At 40.9% G+C, this 20,863-nt stretch overlaps 1 protein-coding gene across 1 annotated transcript; it reads left to right on the forward strand.

Annotated features, from left to right (window-relative positions):
- Positions 1 to 7,202: 7,202 nt before the first annotated feature.
- SLC25A4 (solute carrier family 25 member 4) lies at positions 7,203 to 10,778 on the forward strand (the record flags this gene model as incomplete). Its single annotated transcript, XM_084232446.1, has 4 exons — positions 7,203 to 7,313; positions 8,607 to 9,093; positions 9,625 to 9,765; positions 10,591 to 10,778. 4 exons carry the CDS (start codon positions 7,203 to 7,205, stop codon positions 10,746 to 10,748), a joined length of 897 nt encoding a protein of 298 aa, XP_084088572.1. The 3' UTR covers positions 10,749 to 10,778.
- Positions 10,779 to 20,863: the final 10,085 nt, after the last annotated feature.

The raw sequence follows: 20,863 nt of genomic DNA on the forward strand, positions 1-20,863 counted from the left end.
AGCAGGAAGCTTTGCTTTCTTTCAGGTATTTTACCCAAATCTACTGCTTATACTTGAATTCTTTCTCTGCCTTTTGGAAATCTACTGCCAAAAATAGACTATTTTTTTTTCTGTTTTCTGAATACTTTTTTTTTTTTACAGGGCAATGTACAGTATGTCTAGCTGATTTAATGAGGAAAGGGTCATAAGGTAAAAGCAAAAATATTGAGGGGAAATGTTCATACTTGAAAATAGAAAAATATCATCCAATAGCAAAAGTGGTATTTCTGATACCATTTACTAAGCATTGATTTCAACAATAACAGAGATAAGGCAGGTGTTTTTCAAAAAAACGACTGGGAGGATGTATGAAACTAGGGAAGCCAGGTCTAAAGGTACTTAGAAAACCAACCAAGACAACTCTGAGTGAGTCATGGCTTTATTCATAGTTTGCAAATGGTGGAAACTAGAAAATGTCAACATGGAAGGCAGATGGCTACACTAGGAAGGCATTATTATTACACATGCACAAAAATAAGCTCAGTCGTGCCATAAAATATCAAGTAACTTTGTTGGAGTCTTGGCTAAAGCAAGGAGGGGCTGCTGAGACAGGGAGGGATAAGGGAGGCAGGGGGAGAAAAAAAAATACAGATATGGGGCTTCTCCGGTGGCACAGCGGTTGAGCGCTGGGTTGCGAAGCTGCCCGCAGCCTGTGCTGCGCCGGTTCAATCCCCGGCTGCTCCCCGGCCACGGAGGAGGGTCCCACATGGCACGCAGACCTCTCCTGCTGCCCGCTGCTCCCCTCAGCAGTGTACTTTGGTCCTTCTGCCTGCTCTGCTCCCCGCTCTGGCTCTGGTGAATTCTCTCACCCTCCCACGCTTCTGACTGTACCCAGTGCTTGTATAAATAAATAAACAAATAAATCTTTAAAAAAAAAATACAGATATGTTTTTAGGAAGGGGGGGGTCTGCCTGTGTTAGGGGAGGGCTAGCTGTAGAGATTGAGTGCCAGTTTCTCCAAGGGATCAGAGATCTTCTAGGAGAGAAGGTGCTTGGCCTATCTTTATAATGGAGGGGCTCTTTTGCCTCCAGAAATTCACTTTCTTTAAATAATATCTAAGTCCTTCCAACAATAGTTTTGTTTCAAAAACATTCATGAAAGTTTAAAAATACAAGTTACGACCAGTAGCATATTGAAAACTAATCTCCTGGAATTACAATCAGAACCTCTGCTGAGATTCTTGTCACTGTGGCTTTGGAATAGCCTGTGGGCAGCACAAGTATGTCTCTTTCTGGAATGTGAGATTCTCCAAGGCAACAACATTAGCGCTCTGATTTTTGTATCACCAGTACCCTATGTGAACAGCCTAGTGTTCAGTGTCTACTATGTAGGTTTTCAATAATGCTTGTTGGAAGACGAAAAGGGGGGAAAATGAATGAATGAATTGGGTGTGAATAGTTTAGGTCATTTCTATCTTAACGTGGTAGAAAGAAAGTGATACCCAAGGGAGCTGATCAATAAAGTATAAGAAGTTTCTAGAATGAGCAAATTAGTTTTAAAAACATATTTTGCAGCTTCATAGATTTTGTTGGCATTATCTAAACAGAAGCTGATAGAACATGTTGCATAATTACTCATGACTTCTGCAGGCATATGTGTGTGGAGTGTCTGTGTGTGTGTGTACACTTTAGTAAGTTCTGTGAAAGCACCTGACTATAAACGATTTAATTGAGGTATTGTTCTAATCATTTAAGCTTCCCTAAGCAAAAATTGTTTTGTCTTTTTGAACACTGCATCAATATGAGCAAATCTACTAAATACCTTTCACTGAAATTCAGTTATTCGCATTGGTCTTATGTGATCAGAAAATAAAATTTCAGAATTTACTCCTCTTTGCTTCATGTTGTAATTTACTATATGAACTAATAGTAATAATGTTTCACATCCTAACAATTTTAGATATGCACCTATACACAGGCGTTACAGTATCACCACTCCTATTTCTTGATAGCCCTGTTTTCCCCCTCCCCCCAGCCTCCAGGAGACCATGCCATATTTGAAAGCACTTTTCCCTTTTATCTTCTAGATGCCTTGTTCCTCCTCCCATTGGCAGAAAGCCCCGTGTTCTGGGACCTGCGGGGTGGACACATGTTCTGCTGAGTGCCAGTCTCTCCCCTGACTGTGTAAGTGATACCAAGATCTTGTGATCACAAGCAGCTCATGCTCCTGAGGGCATATGAGGCCTCTCTTTTCTGAGAAAGTCCAGAAAGGGAGAGGCCAGTGTATGGATTTCCATGAAAAACCTCTTGTCAATGAGTCCAGTTATAGCTTTCCCAATAGGACAGTACAATTGGACAGAAGTCAAGGAGATATGATATCTCCATTTAGAAAAATATCAAAATGCTGATTAATAAAGTATAACCAAGATGATAATACTTACTGCTTTAAGATGCTGATTAAGTTAATATGTAATTTAAATATCCATTAAAAATCTGATGTTTAAATAATCAAATGATTGACCTGAAAAGTAAAAATCCAGGTATATAAGCAAAAAAAATTTTTTTTCATTTTTCAAGTGATTGTAAAACCACAGATAAGTTGTGGAATTTTTTTTTGACTGATGATCAAATAAATAACTCATAAGTTGATTTCATAGAATAAAGCTATAAGAATTTAATATAGGATAAACTAGAATTATTACTACTATAAGACAACTAACTAATGATGAGTTTTGGCACCCAAAAATGGTGCAGGGGAAAATGAAATATGGAGAAAAATAAAGTTGGAGTCTCCTTATAATATATAATGTAGAATTAGACATTTTATTTATTTTTAATTTTAATTTTTTTTAATTTTAATTTTTTTAAGGTTTATTTACTTATGCATAGAACTGGTGTAGAGGCCAGGGATCAAGGGGGTGGGGGACAGGGTAAGAGGATTCACCAAAGACAGAGGGGGGAATAGGAATAGGAAGATCTACTGAAATACAGATCAGAATAGGAAGATCTACTGAAATACACTGCTGAGGAGAGCAGCAGGCGAAACAGGAGAGGTCTGCTGTGCCATGTGGGTTAGCTTCCTTGTCTGGAGATGGAATGCAGGGTGCAGGGGTGATAATGCTGAGAGTTAACCCCTCTGCCATTAGGGAGGCCTGCAGAATTAGACATTTTATTTTATTTTATTTTATTTTTTTTTGCATGTTTTTATTTACTTATTTGTTTGTTTGTTTTGTTTATACAAGCACTGGGTACAGTCAGAAGCGCGGGAGGGTGAGAGAATTCACCAGAGCCAGAGTGGGGAGCAGAGCAGGCAGAAGGACCGAAGTACACTGCTGAGGGGAGCAGCGGGCGGCAGGAGAGGTCTGCGCGCCATGTGGGACCCTCCTCCGGTGGCCGGGGAGCAGCCGGGGATCGAACCGGCGCCGCAGAGGCCGCGGGCAGCTTCGCAACCCAGCGCTCAACCGCTGCGCCACCGGGGAGGCCCAGAATTAGACATTTTAAAAAGAACTACCAAAATAGGTAGAAGGAAATAGAGTATAAATTAGGGCAAAAAGACTGATATAGCTATAAATGAGATTTTTTAAATCAGAACATGAAGCATATCATTATATTATGGAAATGCTCATATTCAAATCTGTGGTAATTTAATAACACATTTAGACCAATGTAATAAATATTTTATTTTATTTTTAAAGATTTATTTATTTATGCATACAAGAGCTGGGGTACAGGCCAGAGATGTGGGGGGTGAGAGGATTCACCAGAGACAGAGTGGGGAACAGAACTGCCCCATGTGGGTTTCTCCCTGGCTGACTGGGTGGGTATCCAGTGCTGCAGAGGCTGCCGATAGCTTCATAGTGCGGTGCTTAACCCCTTGCGCACCAGGGAGGTCAATAATAAATATTTTAATATGTGTTTATTTCAATATCACTTTTAAAACAATGTGATTTTAAAAAGTGAAAAATACTCAACATATATTTATTGTCTTAGATATATAAGGAATTGTTGTATAGAGAATGTGGGGTACGTTATAGTTCTGTGGCAGGGTAAAAAGGAGACTGATACATGTACATGAAATTTAGTTGCTGTGTGATCAAATAAATGGTCACAATTGCTTTGTGAAAGAAAAGAATTGTAAATATAGGGCCTCCCCGGTGGCGCAGCGGTTGAGCGCTGGCTCTGCGGCGCCGGTTCGATCCCCGGCTGCTCCCCGGCCACCGGGGGAGGGTCCCACATGGCGCGCAGACCTCTCCTGCCGCCCGCTGCTACCCTCAGCAGTGTACTTCGGTCCTTCTGCCTGCTCTGCTCCCCGCTCTGGCTCTGGTGAGTTCTCTCACCCTCCCGCGCTTCTGACTGTACCCAGTGCATGTATAAACAAAACAAACAAACAAATAAATAAATAAAAACATGCAAAAAAAATTAAAAAAAAGAATTGTAAATATAGATAGATATTATACTTTCAGTCCATATCTGAAATCAAAGACGATTAAAAGTTTATACAAAAAGAAAACCCTGAAAAATTAAATTAAATCATATGAAATATATACAGTTTGATGGTAATTAAAGGGGTGCAAGTTGGAATTCATGGCACAAAGAACTGAAAGATGCTTTTAAAAAAAATTCAGTGTTGGCCCTGGTGGTGCAAGGGGTTAAAACACAATCTATGAAGCTATCCGCAGCCACTGCAGCATGAGTTCGATCCCTGGCCAGGGAGATACCCACATGGCTCAGCAGACCTCTCCTGGCTCACCCACTGCTCCCCTCAGCAGTGTATTTCAGTCCATCTGCCTGTTCTGTTCCCCTGGTGAATCCTCTCAACCCCCCACACCTCTGGCCTATACCCCAGTTCTTGTATGCATAAATAAATAATTTTTTTTAATTCGGTGTTAGAGGAGTGAGTCTATATCCATATTCCTGAAGAGCAGTTTCTCAATATTCAACAGTATCTAAAAAATAACTTTTTAAATGTTCAATTACCCATGCCATTTCAGGACAACATATGACAGAGGAAAAACTTACAGGAGAAAATGAAATTTGTGCAGAAGTGTTTATGTAACAGCAACATTCTTCATAATAAGGATACGACACATCTACAGGAAAATGACTTAGACACCTGCTCTCTGTTAATAGGATGAAATACAGTAGTCTATTATAATTTTATTTATTTATTTATTTTTAAAGATTTATTTATTTATTTATTTATTTATTTATTTATTTATTTATTTATACATACAAGCACTGGGTACAGTCAGAAGCGCGGGAAGGTGAGAGAATTCACCAGAGCCAGAGCGGGGAGCAGAGCAGGCAGAAGGACCGAAGTACACTGCTGAGGGGAGCAGCGGGCGGCAGGAGAGGTCTGCACACCATGTGGGACCCTCCTCTGGTGGCCGGGGAGTAGCCGGGGATCCAACCTGCGCTGCAGAGGCTGCGGGCAGCTTCTCAACCCAGCGCTGAACCGCTGCGCCATCAGGGAGGCCCTATTATAATTTTAAATGACTAGCTTTGGATTATGTTGACCCATAAAAATCTAGAGGGGAAGCTGTTGTGATAAAGCAAGCTAAACAAGTGACAAATAATATCAGTTGCTGGACTGTTAGGCTCTTTGGGACAAATCATATCTTATATTGAATCATAGTCCCTGGTAAACAATCCATGCTGATATTTGCTAAGTGAATACACAAATGGCTTTTCAGTTTATCCTGTATCCTTGACCTTTTGCCGAGTCTGACCTCTGGCGACTTCGCATTTAATTATCATACTGCTCACCTGGATTTCCGAACCCTACTCTGCCCCAACCTTGAATAAACACATACCTTTTGTGGTCTCAGCACCCAACTAGTGACCTCTCCTCTACTGAAGTCTCAAGGCCCAGGGTGACACACAGCTGCAGCTCAGTAAACACCTAACACCATGTCTACATTCATCAACAAGGCCGTGGGGAAAAAATGAATGGACTTTGTCAGATGAACATTAACAAACATAGGAAGGGAACTGAATGTCTAAAACTAACCAAACTCATTCTAGGGGAGGTAACAGCTGTATTTGAAAACCTGTATGATTATGTGAACCTCCTGACGCAAAAGTTAAGGAAAATTAAAACTCGTAGTAATACATTTTTAAAAACCAACCTATTACAGTCAGTTCCTTAGGACTAGATAGCCTAAATCTTCCCCAACTCTGGGTGCCTATTAAAAAGTGCAGATACAAGCATTTAGCCTGTTACTTTAACATTCTGGTCATCCTGCTACTCGGGTGGATGCTTGAGAACATTCTGCCCAGAATATATGCTGAGATTCCATGGAGAGCAGAGTGGTACATCAACCCTTCACGGGATTTACGAAAGACATGTCCTACATGGTCCTTATTAGTGTCAGGATGCTGGTATCATGGGGTGACTCAGATCTAACAGGCAGGCAAAGTGTGTACACACACACACACACACACACACGCCTTACTAAAACAAGCCTTTCCTGGTAGCATAATGCCAGGGACATAAATAATTGTGAGCAGACTGAATGGCTGAATGGGAAGAAGAAGGCATTCAGCAGGTTGCCAGCTATATGAGGAAATCACAGCATCAAGGGACATTAGTATTTCTTTTAGAAGATCTTAATTTATTTGCGAAAGCACTCCACTCTGAAGAGGCCCCGATCCAAGTGGCAAGCTCTGGAGAGAGGCACCGTTACCAAGGAGAAGCAGGGAACACGGAGTCCGAAATCCACTGGCCAGAACCTGGCCTTGCAGGCCTGAGGTTAAAGCGCCCTGCTTGAGGCACCGGCCGCGCGTCTGTGCCCAGGTCGGCCTAGGTCTGAACCTCCTTGTGCTATAAATACAGCGGCCCGCACGCCGCAGAGACACGGTGTTCCCTCGGCTCTCCGGGACAGATAACATGAATTTGCCCTTTAAATGTCCCGAGCTGAAGGCACAGCCCCCAGCCCATCCCAGCCTCCAGCGAGCGTCTGCGCCCCGGTTGCCCTCTGCAGAAGAGGGGGCCGGCGCAGGGGGGGTCCGCGCACCTGCCCAGCCAATGCGCAATGCGCGCACTGGCCCGGGGTCCCTCCTCCTCTCGCGAGAGACCGGGCGGGGGATATAAGGAGGGCTGCGGGGCGAGGCGAGCGGCCCCTTCGCGTCGCGCAGGGACGGGGACGGCGTGGCGGTGCCTGGCCGGGCAGAGGCGAGAGCGAGAGCGCGGCTCCTGCAGGCGGTGTGCGCCCGGCTGTCATCATGGGTGATCAAGCTTTGAGCTTCGTCAAGGACTTCCTGGCCGGCGGCATCGCCGCTGCCGTCTCCAAGACCGCGGTCGCCCCCATTGAGAGGGTCAAACTGCTGCTGCAGGTTAGGGCGCGCGCGCGCGCGGGCGGGGGCGCCGGCCTGGGGCGCTGGGGGCCGGCGGGGCCGGGCGCGCGGGATGCGGGCGAGCCGCGGCGCCCGGGGACTACGGGGGCGGGGGAAGCTGCAGAAAACTGCCCCAAGTCAGTGCTAGGCCCCAAGCCCCGGCCTACGTAAAGGGGAAGGTGCCCTCTGCGTAGACAGGTCCAGCGTCAATTGCAGATTCCTGGTGTCAGGTGGCACCCGGCGTTCGGGTGTCTATATATGGAAACCCACCCCGAGTGGGTTGCAGCCAGCCAGATCCTGCTCCTGGGATAGCGCTGGCACTCGACTTAGGCCTCTTAGGTCGGCCTCACCTTTGGATTTGCAGTGTCTCTTGCACCATCTGATCTGCACCCACCCATCTTTTACAATAAAGGCATCGAAGTAATTGTTACTCAAGAACTCGCTGACTGTGCCCTATGCGCTCTGCTGTAGGCTGATGCATATTTTGATTCGTCTTTATATAACCTGTGTAAGAGAGGCATTATTCCCCTCATTTGACAGATGAAGAACCAGGCTTTGAGAGATTAAGAAATAATTTTTGGCATCAGCTGAGATGTCTTACTCATCCAGTCGCCCAGTATTTACTTCCCCCCCAGCCAGGTCTCTGAATGACAAGGCATCATCATCATTCTATCTATTCTGTTTTTCTCCAGTTTCCCAAAAGACTAAGGCCTCTCAATGAGGAATTGGGACTCTTCAGTTTGGGTGTCAAAACGATCAACAACAAAATTCCCAACAAATTGCTCACAAGAGTCACAAGCTCCCAATAATTGATTACCAGGAGAATTTGCTTGAAAAATCCCAGGCTCTGATGCCTAGTAGAATGATTCTCGCCTGTTAGAGCATCTACTAGAAATCCTGGTCTCCAGGGAGATGAGAGTGAGGCTAAGAAATGGCTCTCTCCTGCCCATGGTGCTCATAAAATTGGGGCAAGTGTCCTTCAGGACAGAAATCTTTAATCATTTCTGTCTCCCAGGAAGATCCCCGTACAGTCCAGCATCTAGGAAAACGGCAATAAATAAACGGCCTGTCTTGACAATGAAATTATCTTTTCAGTTTGTTTAGGGCCGAACCTTTTTTCTCAAATGCCTGGGAATTGATGCAAATTTGGAAATATTTTTGTCATCCAAGTAACATGTTTGCATTTACTCACCAGCCATTTGATTTCCCCATAGGCTTTTTAAAAAGGAAGTCAAGGAAGTGCAAACCTTTCTCTCCTCTTTCCTTTCCCCTCTGCCGCCCCTCCCCCCACAGGTCCAGCATGCCAGCAAACAGATCAGTGCTGAGAAGCAGTACAAAGGGATCATTGATTGTGTGGTGAGGATCCCTAAGGAGCAGGGTTTTGTCTCCTTCTGGAGGGGTAACCTGGCCAATGTGATCCGTTACTTCCCCACCCAAGCTCTCAACTTCGCCTTCAAGGACAAGTACAAGCAGATTTTCCTGGGAGGCGTTGACAGGCACAAGCAGTTCTGGCGCTACTTTGCCGGTAACCTGGCTTCCGGTGGGGCAGCTGGGGCCACCTCCCTCTGCTTTGTGTACCCGCTGGACTTTGCCAGGACCAGGTTGGCTGCCGACGTGGGCAAGAGTTCCTCCCAGCGCGAGTTCAGTGGTCTAGGCGACTGTCTCACCAAGATCTTCAAGTCTGATGGCCTGAGGGGTCTGTACCAGGGATTCAGCGTGTCTGTCCAGGGCATTATTATCTACAGAGCTGCCTACTTTGGAGTCTATGACACTGCCAAGGGTGAGAGGAGGGTGTTTGAAGGGGTGGGTTGGGGTGGAAGGGAGAGGAGGAGGTGGAGGGTGTGTGTAGAGATGATCCTGACAGATCTGTGACTCATAAAAAAGGACTTTATATTTATTAATCTTGTTTTTTTCTAGTCCCTGGGTTAAACTGGTGTGGATAAGTAGCTAAAGGGTTCTCCCTGCCCTCTGCTGAAGTAAACTCTGGCCGTGAGTTATTCAGAGAGGAAGAAAGAGGTGCACGTCTCCCTCTTGCCATAGCTCTGTCAGTTACTGACTTTAAGTTGGCACCACTTGAGCATGACCTGTGGACCGAGCAGAACTCTGGCTTCCCTGAATCCAGAAAGGGTAGCCACCGACTTTATTGGCTACCTGGTTATTTTCGAGGTGCCCCATAAGGGACAGTTTCTTCTGGAAGGGTGGGGCGTGGAATTGAAGGTACGGTAGCCTCGTCTCCATCCCCATTTGCTTTCTGCTGAGCTGCTGGGAGCAGTCACATCATAGTCATTTGGCCTTTTGGCTCTGCCCACAGGGATGTTGCCTGACCCCAAGAATGTGCACATTATTGTGAGCTGGATGATTGCCCAGAGCGTGACAGCGGTGGCAGGGCTGGTGTCCTACCCCTTTGACACTGTTCGCCGTAGGATGATGATGCAGTCCGGCCGGAAAGGGGGTAAGCCAGAGACCTACTGGTCTTCATCTTATTTATCTGCCCGAGGAGAACACGTTTCACTGCTCTTTTCAGTCTTTATTATTCTCATTGTTGCAATTATGTGATAAGAATATAGGAAAGAAAGATTATAATTAACCTCCTCTAACATTCTCAGCTATTCCTTTAAAGTTTTTGTTTTTTAAGTGATAAAAAATGAAATCTTTAGAGGTGAACCAAACTAAGTATCTAGAATTATAAGGGCCTTCGGCCTTTTCCTCTGAGAAACTGAGTGTAGAAGTAGCAAAAAAGAATTGAATTAGCTAGCTTATTTAAAAACAATTCTTGCTTCTCTAGCAAGGTGTTAGTGGGGACGGCGATTTAGCCGGATGAAAGAGGCCTGAAGTAGTCTGTTGCCATAGGGGGAAAAATGTGGCTTTTCTAGGTTGAAACATGTAAAATTGCTGTTTTTGAAAGTCAGAGCCACAAATGGTACCAGTTTCCTCTGTTCCACCTAAGAGCTGGTGTTAAGTGTGTACTATGAGAGTAGGCCTCAGTTTTCTCATCCATACAGAAAGGGATGAGCCAGCTTTTATTTCCACTCTGCTCCTTTCCTGTTTTACATTTGGACAATCTAAAGTAGTTGGTTAATTACCCCAGTTCTTCTGTTGATCTTGAGTCAAAGGAGCAGGAATGACAGGAGATCCTGCTTAACAGTTATGCCAGAAGGATGGGGGTGTCCAGGTGAATATTACAAGTGGGGCTTAAAGCTTAAGGCCCCTTACTTTTCAGAGGAAAAGTTTCTTTCCTCCAGAATTATGGAGCCCTTACCAACTTTTGTTTCCACAGCGGATATTATGTACACTGGGACACTAGACTGCTGGCGGAAGATTGCAAAAGACGAAGGCGCCAATGCTTTCTTCAAAGGGGCCTGGTCCAATGTACTGCGAGGCATGGGCGGTGCTTTTGTATTGGTATTGTATGATGAGATCAAAAAGTATGTGTAATGTAATTAAAACTCAAGTTCATTGATTTCAGATCCATTGTGTGGTTTAATAGACTTTTCCTAGGGGAAGTAAAAAGAAGATCTGGGGCAAAACCAGACTGAAAGGAATACCTCGGGAAAAAAGTACTTGAGTGTTCTTTAAACCACAAATGTATTTTGTATTTATTTTACATTTAAATTCCCACGCAAATATCCAACAACATCATACTTATATAATTAATTGAATAACTGATGAATAACTGAATGTGACACCTCAATAAAGACCACTTAATGCATGTTCTCTATTTTATTGAATTATTATTAACTGTAAATGGATTAAAAACTAAGACCATAAATGCATATTTTCTAGCATGATTCATTTATAAATCAGTGGCCAAGATTCTAAATGTCAGACATTATGCTATGTATCATATGAGACCTACTATGCTCAAAGTTCTGGTTTTCAAGCTTAGCTTAAACAGGTTATACATTATCTGACCTCATGTCATATGTCGCTGCAGGTCCCAAAGTGTAACATGGGTCACGGCTTCCATAATCACACAGGCTTCAGTTCCAAAGTTTCGCTAAAAACTTAAATCAGAGTTGCAGGAGTTTTGCAGGATGAGTAAGTGTTCTGTTTTAGTACCTTTTAAGAAACGTGATACTTAGAATTTTATGAGGAGTGAACAGTAATCATTGCAGATCAGTTGGTAGTTAGTTCTGATTAGGCTGTGTGGAAGACACAAAAACATATGAACCCATGGTGATGGCAGCTTAAATAGGGGTAGGAGAGAGGGATGAAGTGGCATTGTTAAATCGTCTCATGTTTAACACAATGGATCTTGGTTGAGCAGAACTGGGAGGAGATGAAATGGAAGAATGATAGAAGGGGGACTTGGAAAAAAAAGAACACCATTTAGGTATCTGCCACCGTTAGTATGTAGGTATATAGAGTATGTACAAGGTAACTGCCATTATTTCCCTATAACAGTTCTTCAAGACGTAGAGGAAAAGTCAATTATGGATTTGACTGACAAATTTGTGAGCAAGAAGGAAAGAATTAAATTTCAAGTTGGAAATTAAATGCTTTTGATCCAGGAAACCAAACAGTTCAGATAGTCCTTGCTTTCCGGAGAGTGATTTGAAGGAGACAGGACAGGTGGCTTGAGGGGTGTGGGCCTCTCTACCTTCTGTTCTTTACCCTCCTTCCCAGGGTCTTTTACCTATGCACTCCTGCCTTCCCAATTTAAAAAAAAAGGGGAGGGGGCTGCATTGTTTTTTCCATAATTTATTAAAAAATTGACTTTTTTTTTTTTTTTTTACTAGATCCAAGGTAAGACACTAGTAAGACACCAGAGACAGTCCCTCCCAACCCCACCTCAAGGCCAGGTCACAAATGTGTGTTGTCAGAGGTCTTCTGGGTATATTGTTCTCCTGCTACTTTCCATTTTAAGGATGATATGGATGGTCGAGATTCCACTTTTGAGAGAGAGTGATGAAAAGCAGGAGTGGGACAAATACTTTTGTGGAGCAGATCCCAAAGTAAAGCCAGCCCTTTTCAGTATTTTCACACCTGAGAATTTAGGTGAGGGGGACACTTTGACAAATTCATTGCTTTGAAAGCAACGAATAAACCGTGGGTCTTCCCAGGCAAATCAAGAAGCAAAATTGTTTTCTAGTCTTCTTTAACTTGGTCCCTCCTGGCATGGCAGGGAAGGGAAGAAGGAATCAATATCTATTAAGTAGTGAGTAATAGTACCTGCTGCGTGTGTCCCTGGTGTCTCCCCAGCCCTGCTCATTTTACCTCGATGCACTTGCACTTGCGGAATGGAGAGCTTCGCTGAGCCAGCTCCTCTCTGCGGTGGCTGCGCTCACCAGGAACTCCTAGAACACTAGGACCTCTGAAGGCTTGTGGTACACTGGCCCCTTGACCACCAGTACTTCCCTTTCCAGCCTCTCACCATCTCTCTGTCCAACTTGAAGATTTGGAGAGATGAAAACAGGAGACTAATAACTTGGAATCGAGTATTCCACCCCCTGAAACTTCTCCCTGGCCCTTTTCCCACCAAGCTCTCCCTAAAAGCAGGCCCCTTAGCACCAGCCTTCAAAAAACCCTTTTTATTTTTAATTTGTTTTCTCTCTTAAAGTCTCACCTATCAGCATCTTCAGTTTTTTGTCATCTTACTTTATAATTTGAATGTATGAGGAAAAACTATGGAGGATGATGGTCTATAACATTCACTGGATGCTAAAAGAAAGCTTGCTTCAATTGTGTTTCAATCTCAGTTAAATGAATAACTGTTTCCATTCCATTTTACTTTATGTAACATAAGTAGCAAAAGTCATGCTGAGGAATTATTTACAAACACCTACTATGGGCCAGGTCATAGGGCACATTTGCTCTGTGAGGCAATGACTCAGCTTTTTCACAGCCACCCTGCCTGTAACCTAGAAGAATGCCTCTGGCACAGAAGGTGGTTAATAAGTATTTGCTGACTGCAAGACTGAGTGAGAGGGAAAAGCTGCATCTAAAAACACTGAGGAAGAACCTGGATAACAGTGGCAGAAGGTATGTCCTCCAGTGTAGGTGGATCCTGAACGTGCAGAGGGTGGTACGAATGGACAAGTACGTTGGAGTTATAATTTAATGGATGAAAATTTATGATGGCCTTAAATTTTAACTTCAACTTCTTAAATACAATTGAACAGCCAATCATGCCATAGATTCCATTTACTTTCCTGCTTCTCTTGGACATCAGATTTTTTAGCAATCCTTGATAAAGTTGGCCCTCATTCACAGACTCCATATTTGCAAATGAGCCTTCTCCAAAATTTACTCCTAACCCCTTTGAGTTTGTGGACATGCATGCAGTGCAAACATGCTGTCATAGCTGAGGTCAAGCAAGGTTATTATGCTCTGGCTTCTTGTCTCAGTTCTTGCATTCTAAAAGCTCTTTATCATCTATTTATTGCTATATATTTCATATTTTTGTGCTATTTTGTTGGTGAATCACTATCTAAAATGGCCTCCAAGAGTGGTCTGCCTGAAGAGTTATATTGTGTCCCTAAGTGCAAGAAGGTTGTGATGTGTCAGCTGGAGAAGGTGCATATGGTTAGATAAGCTCCTCTCAGGTACAAGTTGTAATACTGTTGCCTATGAGCTCAAGTTAATGAATCAAAAATAGATATTAATATGGCTCTTTAAACACAGACATACATGTGGATCAGTTGACAAAAACATGATCAGAGACTCCCGAGTCTGTTTTTTCCCTGGAGCAATGGTTCAGTATTTGCTAAGTCAGCGTTCCCGGTAACATTAATCAGATATAACGACCACAAATGAGAACTGACTGTTCTGAAATTTGAATTTCAATTAATTTTTATGACATAAAATATTCTTTTGATGTTAAAAAAAGTAAAATGATTGATTCTAACAGGCACTGGACTGCTAAATGTGGTTTTATGACTTCTTTATCTAGAACTTCAAGTTTTTTCTACCATTTTCCACATAAACAACCAAAACCACAAATGTTAAAACATCCTATTGAAATATATTCTAGGTGAGCTGCCTAAGTGTGAAGGACAAAATTTCTAGGAGATAAAGTAGAGCATCTTCATACCCCCAGGTAAATAAAATTTCCAATAAATCCAACATTTAAAGTAAGTACTCACCATAAAAGAAAACAATGATGAGCTGAAATAAAGTAAAACTAAGACTTTACTGTTCAGAGACACCTTTCATTGTGAAAAGGTAAACCAGACTAGGAGAAACTACTTGCAACATAACTCTCACAGAGATTATATTGTATCTCAAACTTTAAGTGTCTCTATAAATCAACAAGGAAAACCCATTCAACCAACAGAAAAATAAGACAATCTTCAATAACCAATTCAGAAAATATAGCCCAGTGGCCACTAAACATGAAAAAGCGTTTGATCTGATTATTAGAGTAATGCAGTTAAAATCACAATGATATGCCATTACAAATACAAATGTTTAAACCTTAAAACTAAATTATTGGTGAGGATGTGGAACAATAGGAACAAATATACTTCTCTGGGAGAGTAAACTGGTACACTCACTCTGTAAAATCTACTAAATAACATATTATAAATAACTCCATGACAGAGGAACTCTACTCCTAAGAATACAAATTCCACATGCAGGTAATAAAGGCACAGCTACAAAAATCTTTATATGAACATTATTTGTAATAGTCAAAACTTAAAAACTACTTCAAATGCCCATCAACCACAGAATGTATAAATAAATCCTGGTATATGATACACTAGAATATAGTGATACACAGAAATGAGAACAAAATTCAGTTGCATACAAAACAAGAAAAATCTCACAAACACAAGTGTTGAGTGAAAGTAGATAGACACAAAAGAAGTTGTAATTCTATTTATGTCACATTCAAAAATGGGTAAAACTACACCCTGGTGTTATGTCAACAGTGTCACATTTGGGCAGGCAAAGAGGGTAATAGCTGGAAGGGAGCCCCAAGGGGTTGAATGAGTTCTGTAATCATCTAATTCTAGATCTGGTTAGTGGTGACCCAAGATGTTTGCTTTGTGACAATTTATGTGGGGCACCTTTATGTGGTGTCCCTGTCTATATTTCTGTATTCGATAAAGTTAACAAAATTATGGAATGTCATTTTCTAATGAATATTCACATGAAGACCATGCTCCTCTCACATTCCCAAAAATACCATTTAAAATGAAATCCTAAAACAAAATGTATCAGAAACATCACCCTAAGATGATTTAAAAAGAATGTAGTTATCCAATGTAGTTCTCTCTTAAACCCATATATTATATTATTATCCTAACTGAAATGTCAGCTATCTTGGTTGATAAATAAGTGGTGGCATTAAAAAAAAAAAAGAACTCTTTTCTGAGGGTCAACTGTCTATTTACTATTAAAAAAGATCTTTTTTTAAAGATTTATTTATTTATTTATACAAGCACTGGGTACAGTCAGAAGCGCGGGAGGGTGAGAGAATTCACCAGAGCCAGAGCCGGGAGCAGAACAGGCAGAGGGAACCAAGTACACTGCTGAGGGGAGCAGTGGGCGTGGCAGGAGAGGTCTGTCGTGCCATGTGGGATCCTCCCCGGAGCCCGGGGATTGAACCAGCGCTGCAGAGGCCAGGGGCAGCTTCGCAGCTCAGCGCTCAACCACTGCGCCACCTGCGAGGCCCTATTAAAAAATATCTTAATGTCTGGGCCTCCCCAGTGGTGCAGCGATTGAGCGCTGGGTTGCGAAGCTGCCCGCAGCCTCTGCAGCGCCGGTTTGATCTCCGGCTGCTCCCCGGCCACTGGCCACTGGAGGAGGGTCCCACATGGCGCGCAGACCTCTCCTGCCGCCCGCTGCTCCCCTCAGCAGTGTACCTCGGTCCTTCTGCCTGCTCTGCTTCCCGCTCTGGCTCTGGTGAATTCTCTCACCCTCATGCGCTTCTGACTGTACCCAGTGCTTGTATAAATAAATAGATAAATCTTTACAAAAAAAAAAATATCTTAATGTCCCCCAAGTTTCTGTAATATGTTCCTTCCAATCTCAGGTAAAATGGAGGAAAAAGTTTTGTCATAGAAAAAAAAATTAAACTCTTCTCAAAGTAATGGCAGAATTAGGCTTTTTTTTTTTAGTTAGTATACATAATTACATGGGAAGCAGACATATTTGCTTAAGTCTGCATTGCTTTTGTCTTCATGAAATATAAAGATCCTCAGAATGAAACAAAAAGCACACTCCAAACTTGAAAATTAGTTATAATCCACTAATTAATAAAATGTGATGGGTGATTTTAGTGAACAATGTTGTTGTAACAAAACATACAGTAAGAATTTGGAAACATAATTTTTAATCATTTTATGGTGACTATTCAAATTCTTTTATTATAAGTGGTTAAAAATTAGGTTATTAAAAAGGTCTGTGTCTCATCAAATGATAAAATGACCTATTACTTCATTAACTTTTACTTCCTAAACAAGTGAATCCTTTAAAATGTCATCTAGAACAAATAGTGCAACTTACCTGAACTTACAAAGTAGATTTTGAAATCAAGGCATAGAACATTGAGACTATTCTATGATGACTCCAGAAATCTAAGTAGATGAAAAACAATCACCAGAATTTAAAAAGACTAAAATTTGCTTCTATACTGTAATCTAGTTTGTTCTAAGCATTCTTTCATAGTTGAAAGTTCAAATATACAACTGCAGGAGTTACTTAGTGATTTATTGCAATGTGTTATTAAACCCTCACCAAAAAACTTACTCAAGTGCGGCCTCCCTGGTGACGCAGGGGGTTAAGCACCACACTATGAAGCAATCTGCAGCCTCTGCAGCAGAAGTTCGATCCCCAGCCAGCCAGGGAGCAACCCACATGGCGAAACAGACCATTCCTGACTCTCCCGCTGCTCCCCTCAGCAGTGTACTTTGGTCAGTCTGCCTGTTCTGTTCCCTACTCTGTCTCTGGTGAATCCTCTCACCCCCTGCATCTCTGGCCTGTACCCCAGCCCCTGTATGCATAAATAAATCTTAAAAAAAATTACTCAAGTAGTGTTTGTTTTGGCAGCACATATACTAAAATTGGAATGATGCAGAGATTAGCATAGCCCCGGCGCAAGGGTGACATGCAAATTCACTAAGTGTTCCATATTTTTATGGAGCCGGACTTGGCCAGAGACTGGGAACAGGGAAGCAGCATACCCAGACACTGGCTTTAATCACCCTGCCACGATTTTGGTTATTTCTTTTTATTTGAATTTCAGTCATTTAATAAACCTGCAATGAACCCTCCCCCCAAAATTCCTAAACTTATGTTATAATAACAGTTTTCAAGAGTATCACTCATGATACATATTATATGTGAATTATTGATGTGGGTAGATGTTTTAAAAATAAACACCATTTTTCAAGCTAAAAAATGTGTCTATGGTAGTAGCTTAATAACAATTTTATGGAACAAATTAGATGATGTGGTTTAAAGAGATGATCAAGAATGCAATTTTTTTAATTTATATACTTTTTTTTTACATTGTAGTTCCTCTCAGATGTAATCCCCACAGAATTCCCACCACCAAGTCCCCCCTGAACATCACCATAGTCTCTTATGCTCTTCCTCCCCTCTTCTGATCCCTCTCCCTCCCTTTCCCCTGCTGAATGTCTCTGATTTACAATAATGCAATTTATAGCAAACTCTTTCCCACATAAATGTCACTTTCAAAGATGAAAATAACTAACACCACCCCGTTCCAACTACATTCTAATTCTTAGTTTTGTAAGGTCCTTAAGTTATTATCCATTTTAAAAAAAAAAAAAGGAAGAAGACAATGTGTTTGAGACACAGACGTAAGAACACAATTCAGTTATCTTTAATTCTTTTATTTCTTTAATATGCCAAGCTAGTTCTTTATACCTAAATACATTACAATGGATTGGGGAACTAAAATGATTGATTTTTGTTTGATACTAATCTTTATTCATAGAAATAAAGTAGCCATTAGCATTAAATACATTTTCTAAGATGGTACACATTTATAGGTTAAGGCTTTGGCATTTAAGATTTTAACAATTTATGAATTTAACTAGAAAAATAAAGAAACTTGTATCTCCAACTTTACATTGGTCACAATACTTTTCATAGTGTGTAGTATTTAAATTTGAAGAGGAGAAGCACAAAATCATTCATCACAATGACCTCTTTAAAAGTTGTCTAGATATCCATTTTGGACATTTGGGTGAATGGGTCGAAAACAAATCATTACACTACATTTATAAGCAAACTAGAAAAACTCTTTAACAAAGTTGCTAAGAAAGCAGTTTGCTGTGGCTACTCGAAAAAGAAAGTAGGGAAAGCATGATAATAGCTATCCCTTAAAAAATAATTTTAATAATCTAAAATCTTTCATGGATGATCTTATTAAAAATGAGACAGTAACATTTGACAAATGAAAAAAGAATCTTGACTAATAATTCCAGACCTTGGAATATAATTTCTAGTTGTGGATATAAATCTTCAAAAGTATATATATTGGGTACAAGTGAACCAAATATAAAATGCTACATATTCTCTCACTTTATGTTCTTGCAAGTGAAAACAGTAAACTTATGATTCCTTCATGAAAATGTCCTCAAGCCATAACAACTCCAAAGTACCTTGCTTATAGCAGAGAATATCACACTTTTCAACTCTATCTCTTCCAATTTTATTTATCATAAATAAATAATCATGACAACGGAATTGTAAACCCTGCCTGAAAAGACGAATATTGTTGCTTTTCCTGACTTCTACTTCAAGTTGAAACCCTGTTATCAGTAATACTTAAATTTCTCTTTTCAAAATAGTAAAAACTAAAGGCATTAAATTAGTACCAAATGTAGTTTTATCTACAAAATTATGTATTGTATCCTGACATGTGGCAACAGAGACCATATAAAATGTCCTCCGAGAGACTAATGCCATAGTGAACATAAAAGGTTTTCTGTATTTTTTTCCTGACAAAAGCAATTTGTAAAAATTGGCCAACTCACTTACTGGGCACATGTCCAAATGCTAGCTTGGAAATTCAATATTATCTCTCCTTAAAGATAAGTTGTGATACAAACATAAAAACTTCAGTAAGTTAAAAAAAAAAAAAAACACCTTAATTTAGTATACTCAAGTTTACATGTAAATGACAAAAAAAACTTGTTCACCAAAAGAGAGCATCAAATGGCAGCAAATGAACACAATAGCCCAAAGAAAGAAGCAAAAATTCTCACAAGTTGGATTTCTCTAAATTCTTTTAACGCTGTTGTTTCCATGCTTGACATTCTATCCTAAACAAAATCTATCACTGCAAACTACAACCAAGAAATTCTGAATTGATGTTTAGTGAAATGAAGCTTGGCTTACTGCCCAAGGCGCTGAGAAAAGTCAGTTCAGCACATATGCTACAGAGCCTGTAATCATAAAGAAAAACAAAAAAACATATCTCCTTACTGGGGCTATATGTCAAAAATTCTTATTAAAAAGGGGAAAGATTTGGCATTTGATATGGAAACTTTCCAACATAGTTTAAGGATACACTGAAAAGACCAATAATGAAAAATAGCAGGAACAATCATGACTGAGACACACTTTGTTGTATAAAAAATAAGAAATGGCCTATAGATTAACAGGAAAATACTCTGCTTTCAAAATTAACTATAATATACACCGTATTTGCCATTACTAATTCCACTAAGATCACTAGACCTTTAAAACTGGGCCTGGCAGAATGATAGATATGTCTAGGATTTAACCCAAACGCTCAAAATAAAACAATTAGCTGACATTTAAAGCAGAAGCTTCAACAAAAGTGCGATTTCTTTAACGTTCATATTTTAGTTCTCCTTTTCAGTCCTTAAAAACACTAACTGGAATTTCAAAAGTTATGAGACAATATAGTTCTTGATTATCTTCTCACCTAATACAATAAATACTCAATAAAACAACTTGCCAACAGCATCACTTATAACACTGTTGTGACATAACTCAGCATCTGCCTTCCCGGTTCTTCCAACTGGTGGTGCAATTTTTCTGATTCAACAAATGTTTGTTTTTGCTTATGATGATCCGGTCCTTGGACAAACAGTAGATTATAACTCTAGTCATTTCTCAAGATCAATAGTAGTGCTTTACCTGAATATATAAAAACACAGAAGAGGAGTTTCTCATTGAACTCTCTAAGACTCAGAGTTTGAAATGGTTTGGAATGGTTGATGAAAATTTTAAGCTCTAACTCAGCACACTTCTACAGGGATAGTACAGGCCTCGGATGAATAACAAGGATTGCCTCAGGACCAACTTCTCTCAATCTGCTCATCAGGTATCAATCAGTTCCACCAATGAAAACATATTTCAAGATTCGTTTCATAATAAGCAAGTGTAACTATCTTACCATCAAGTTATGAGTCACACCACCTAACTTCTGAAGCAAATAGAAAACAAAGAGTTACATATAGGAGTTAAACTCATGGTTGACAGCATACAAGAAATGAAAAGAAAAATATATAATGAGAACCACATAGTCAGCGTCTTGGGTCCAACGTGCAGTGATACCGTCACACTGTTGTGCCAACATGACAGCTGAATAATTTCCATGT

This window comes from Talpa europaea (assembly GCF_964194135.1).
Source record: "Talpa europaea genome assembly, chromosome: 4".
Lineage (NCBI taxonomy): Eukaryota > Metazoa > Chordata > Mammalia > Eulipotyphla > Talpidae > Talpa > Talpa europaea.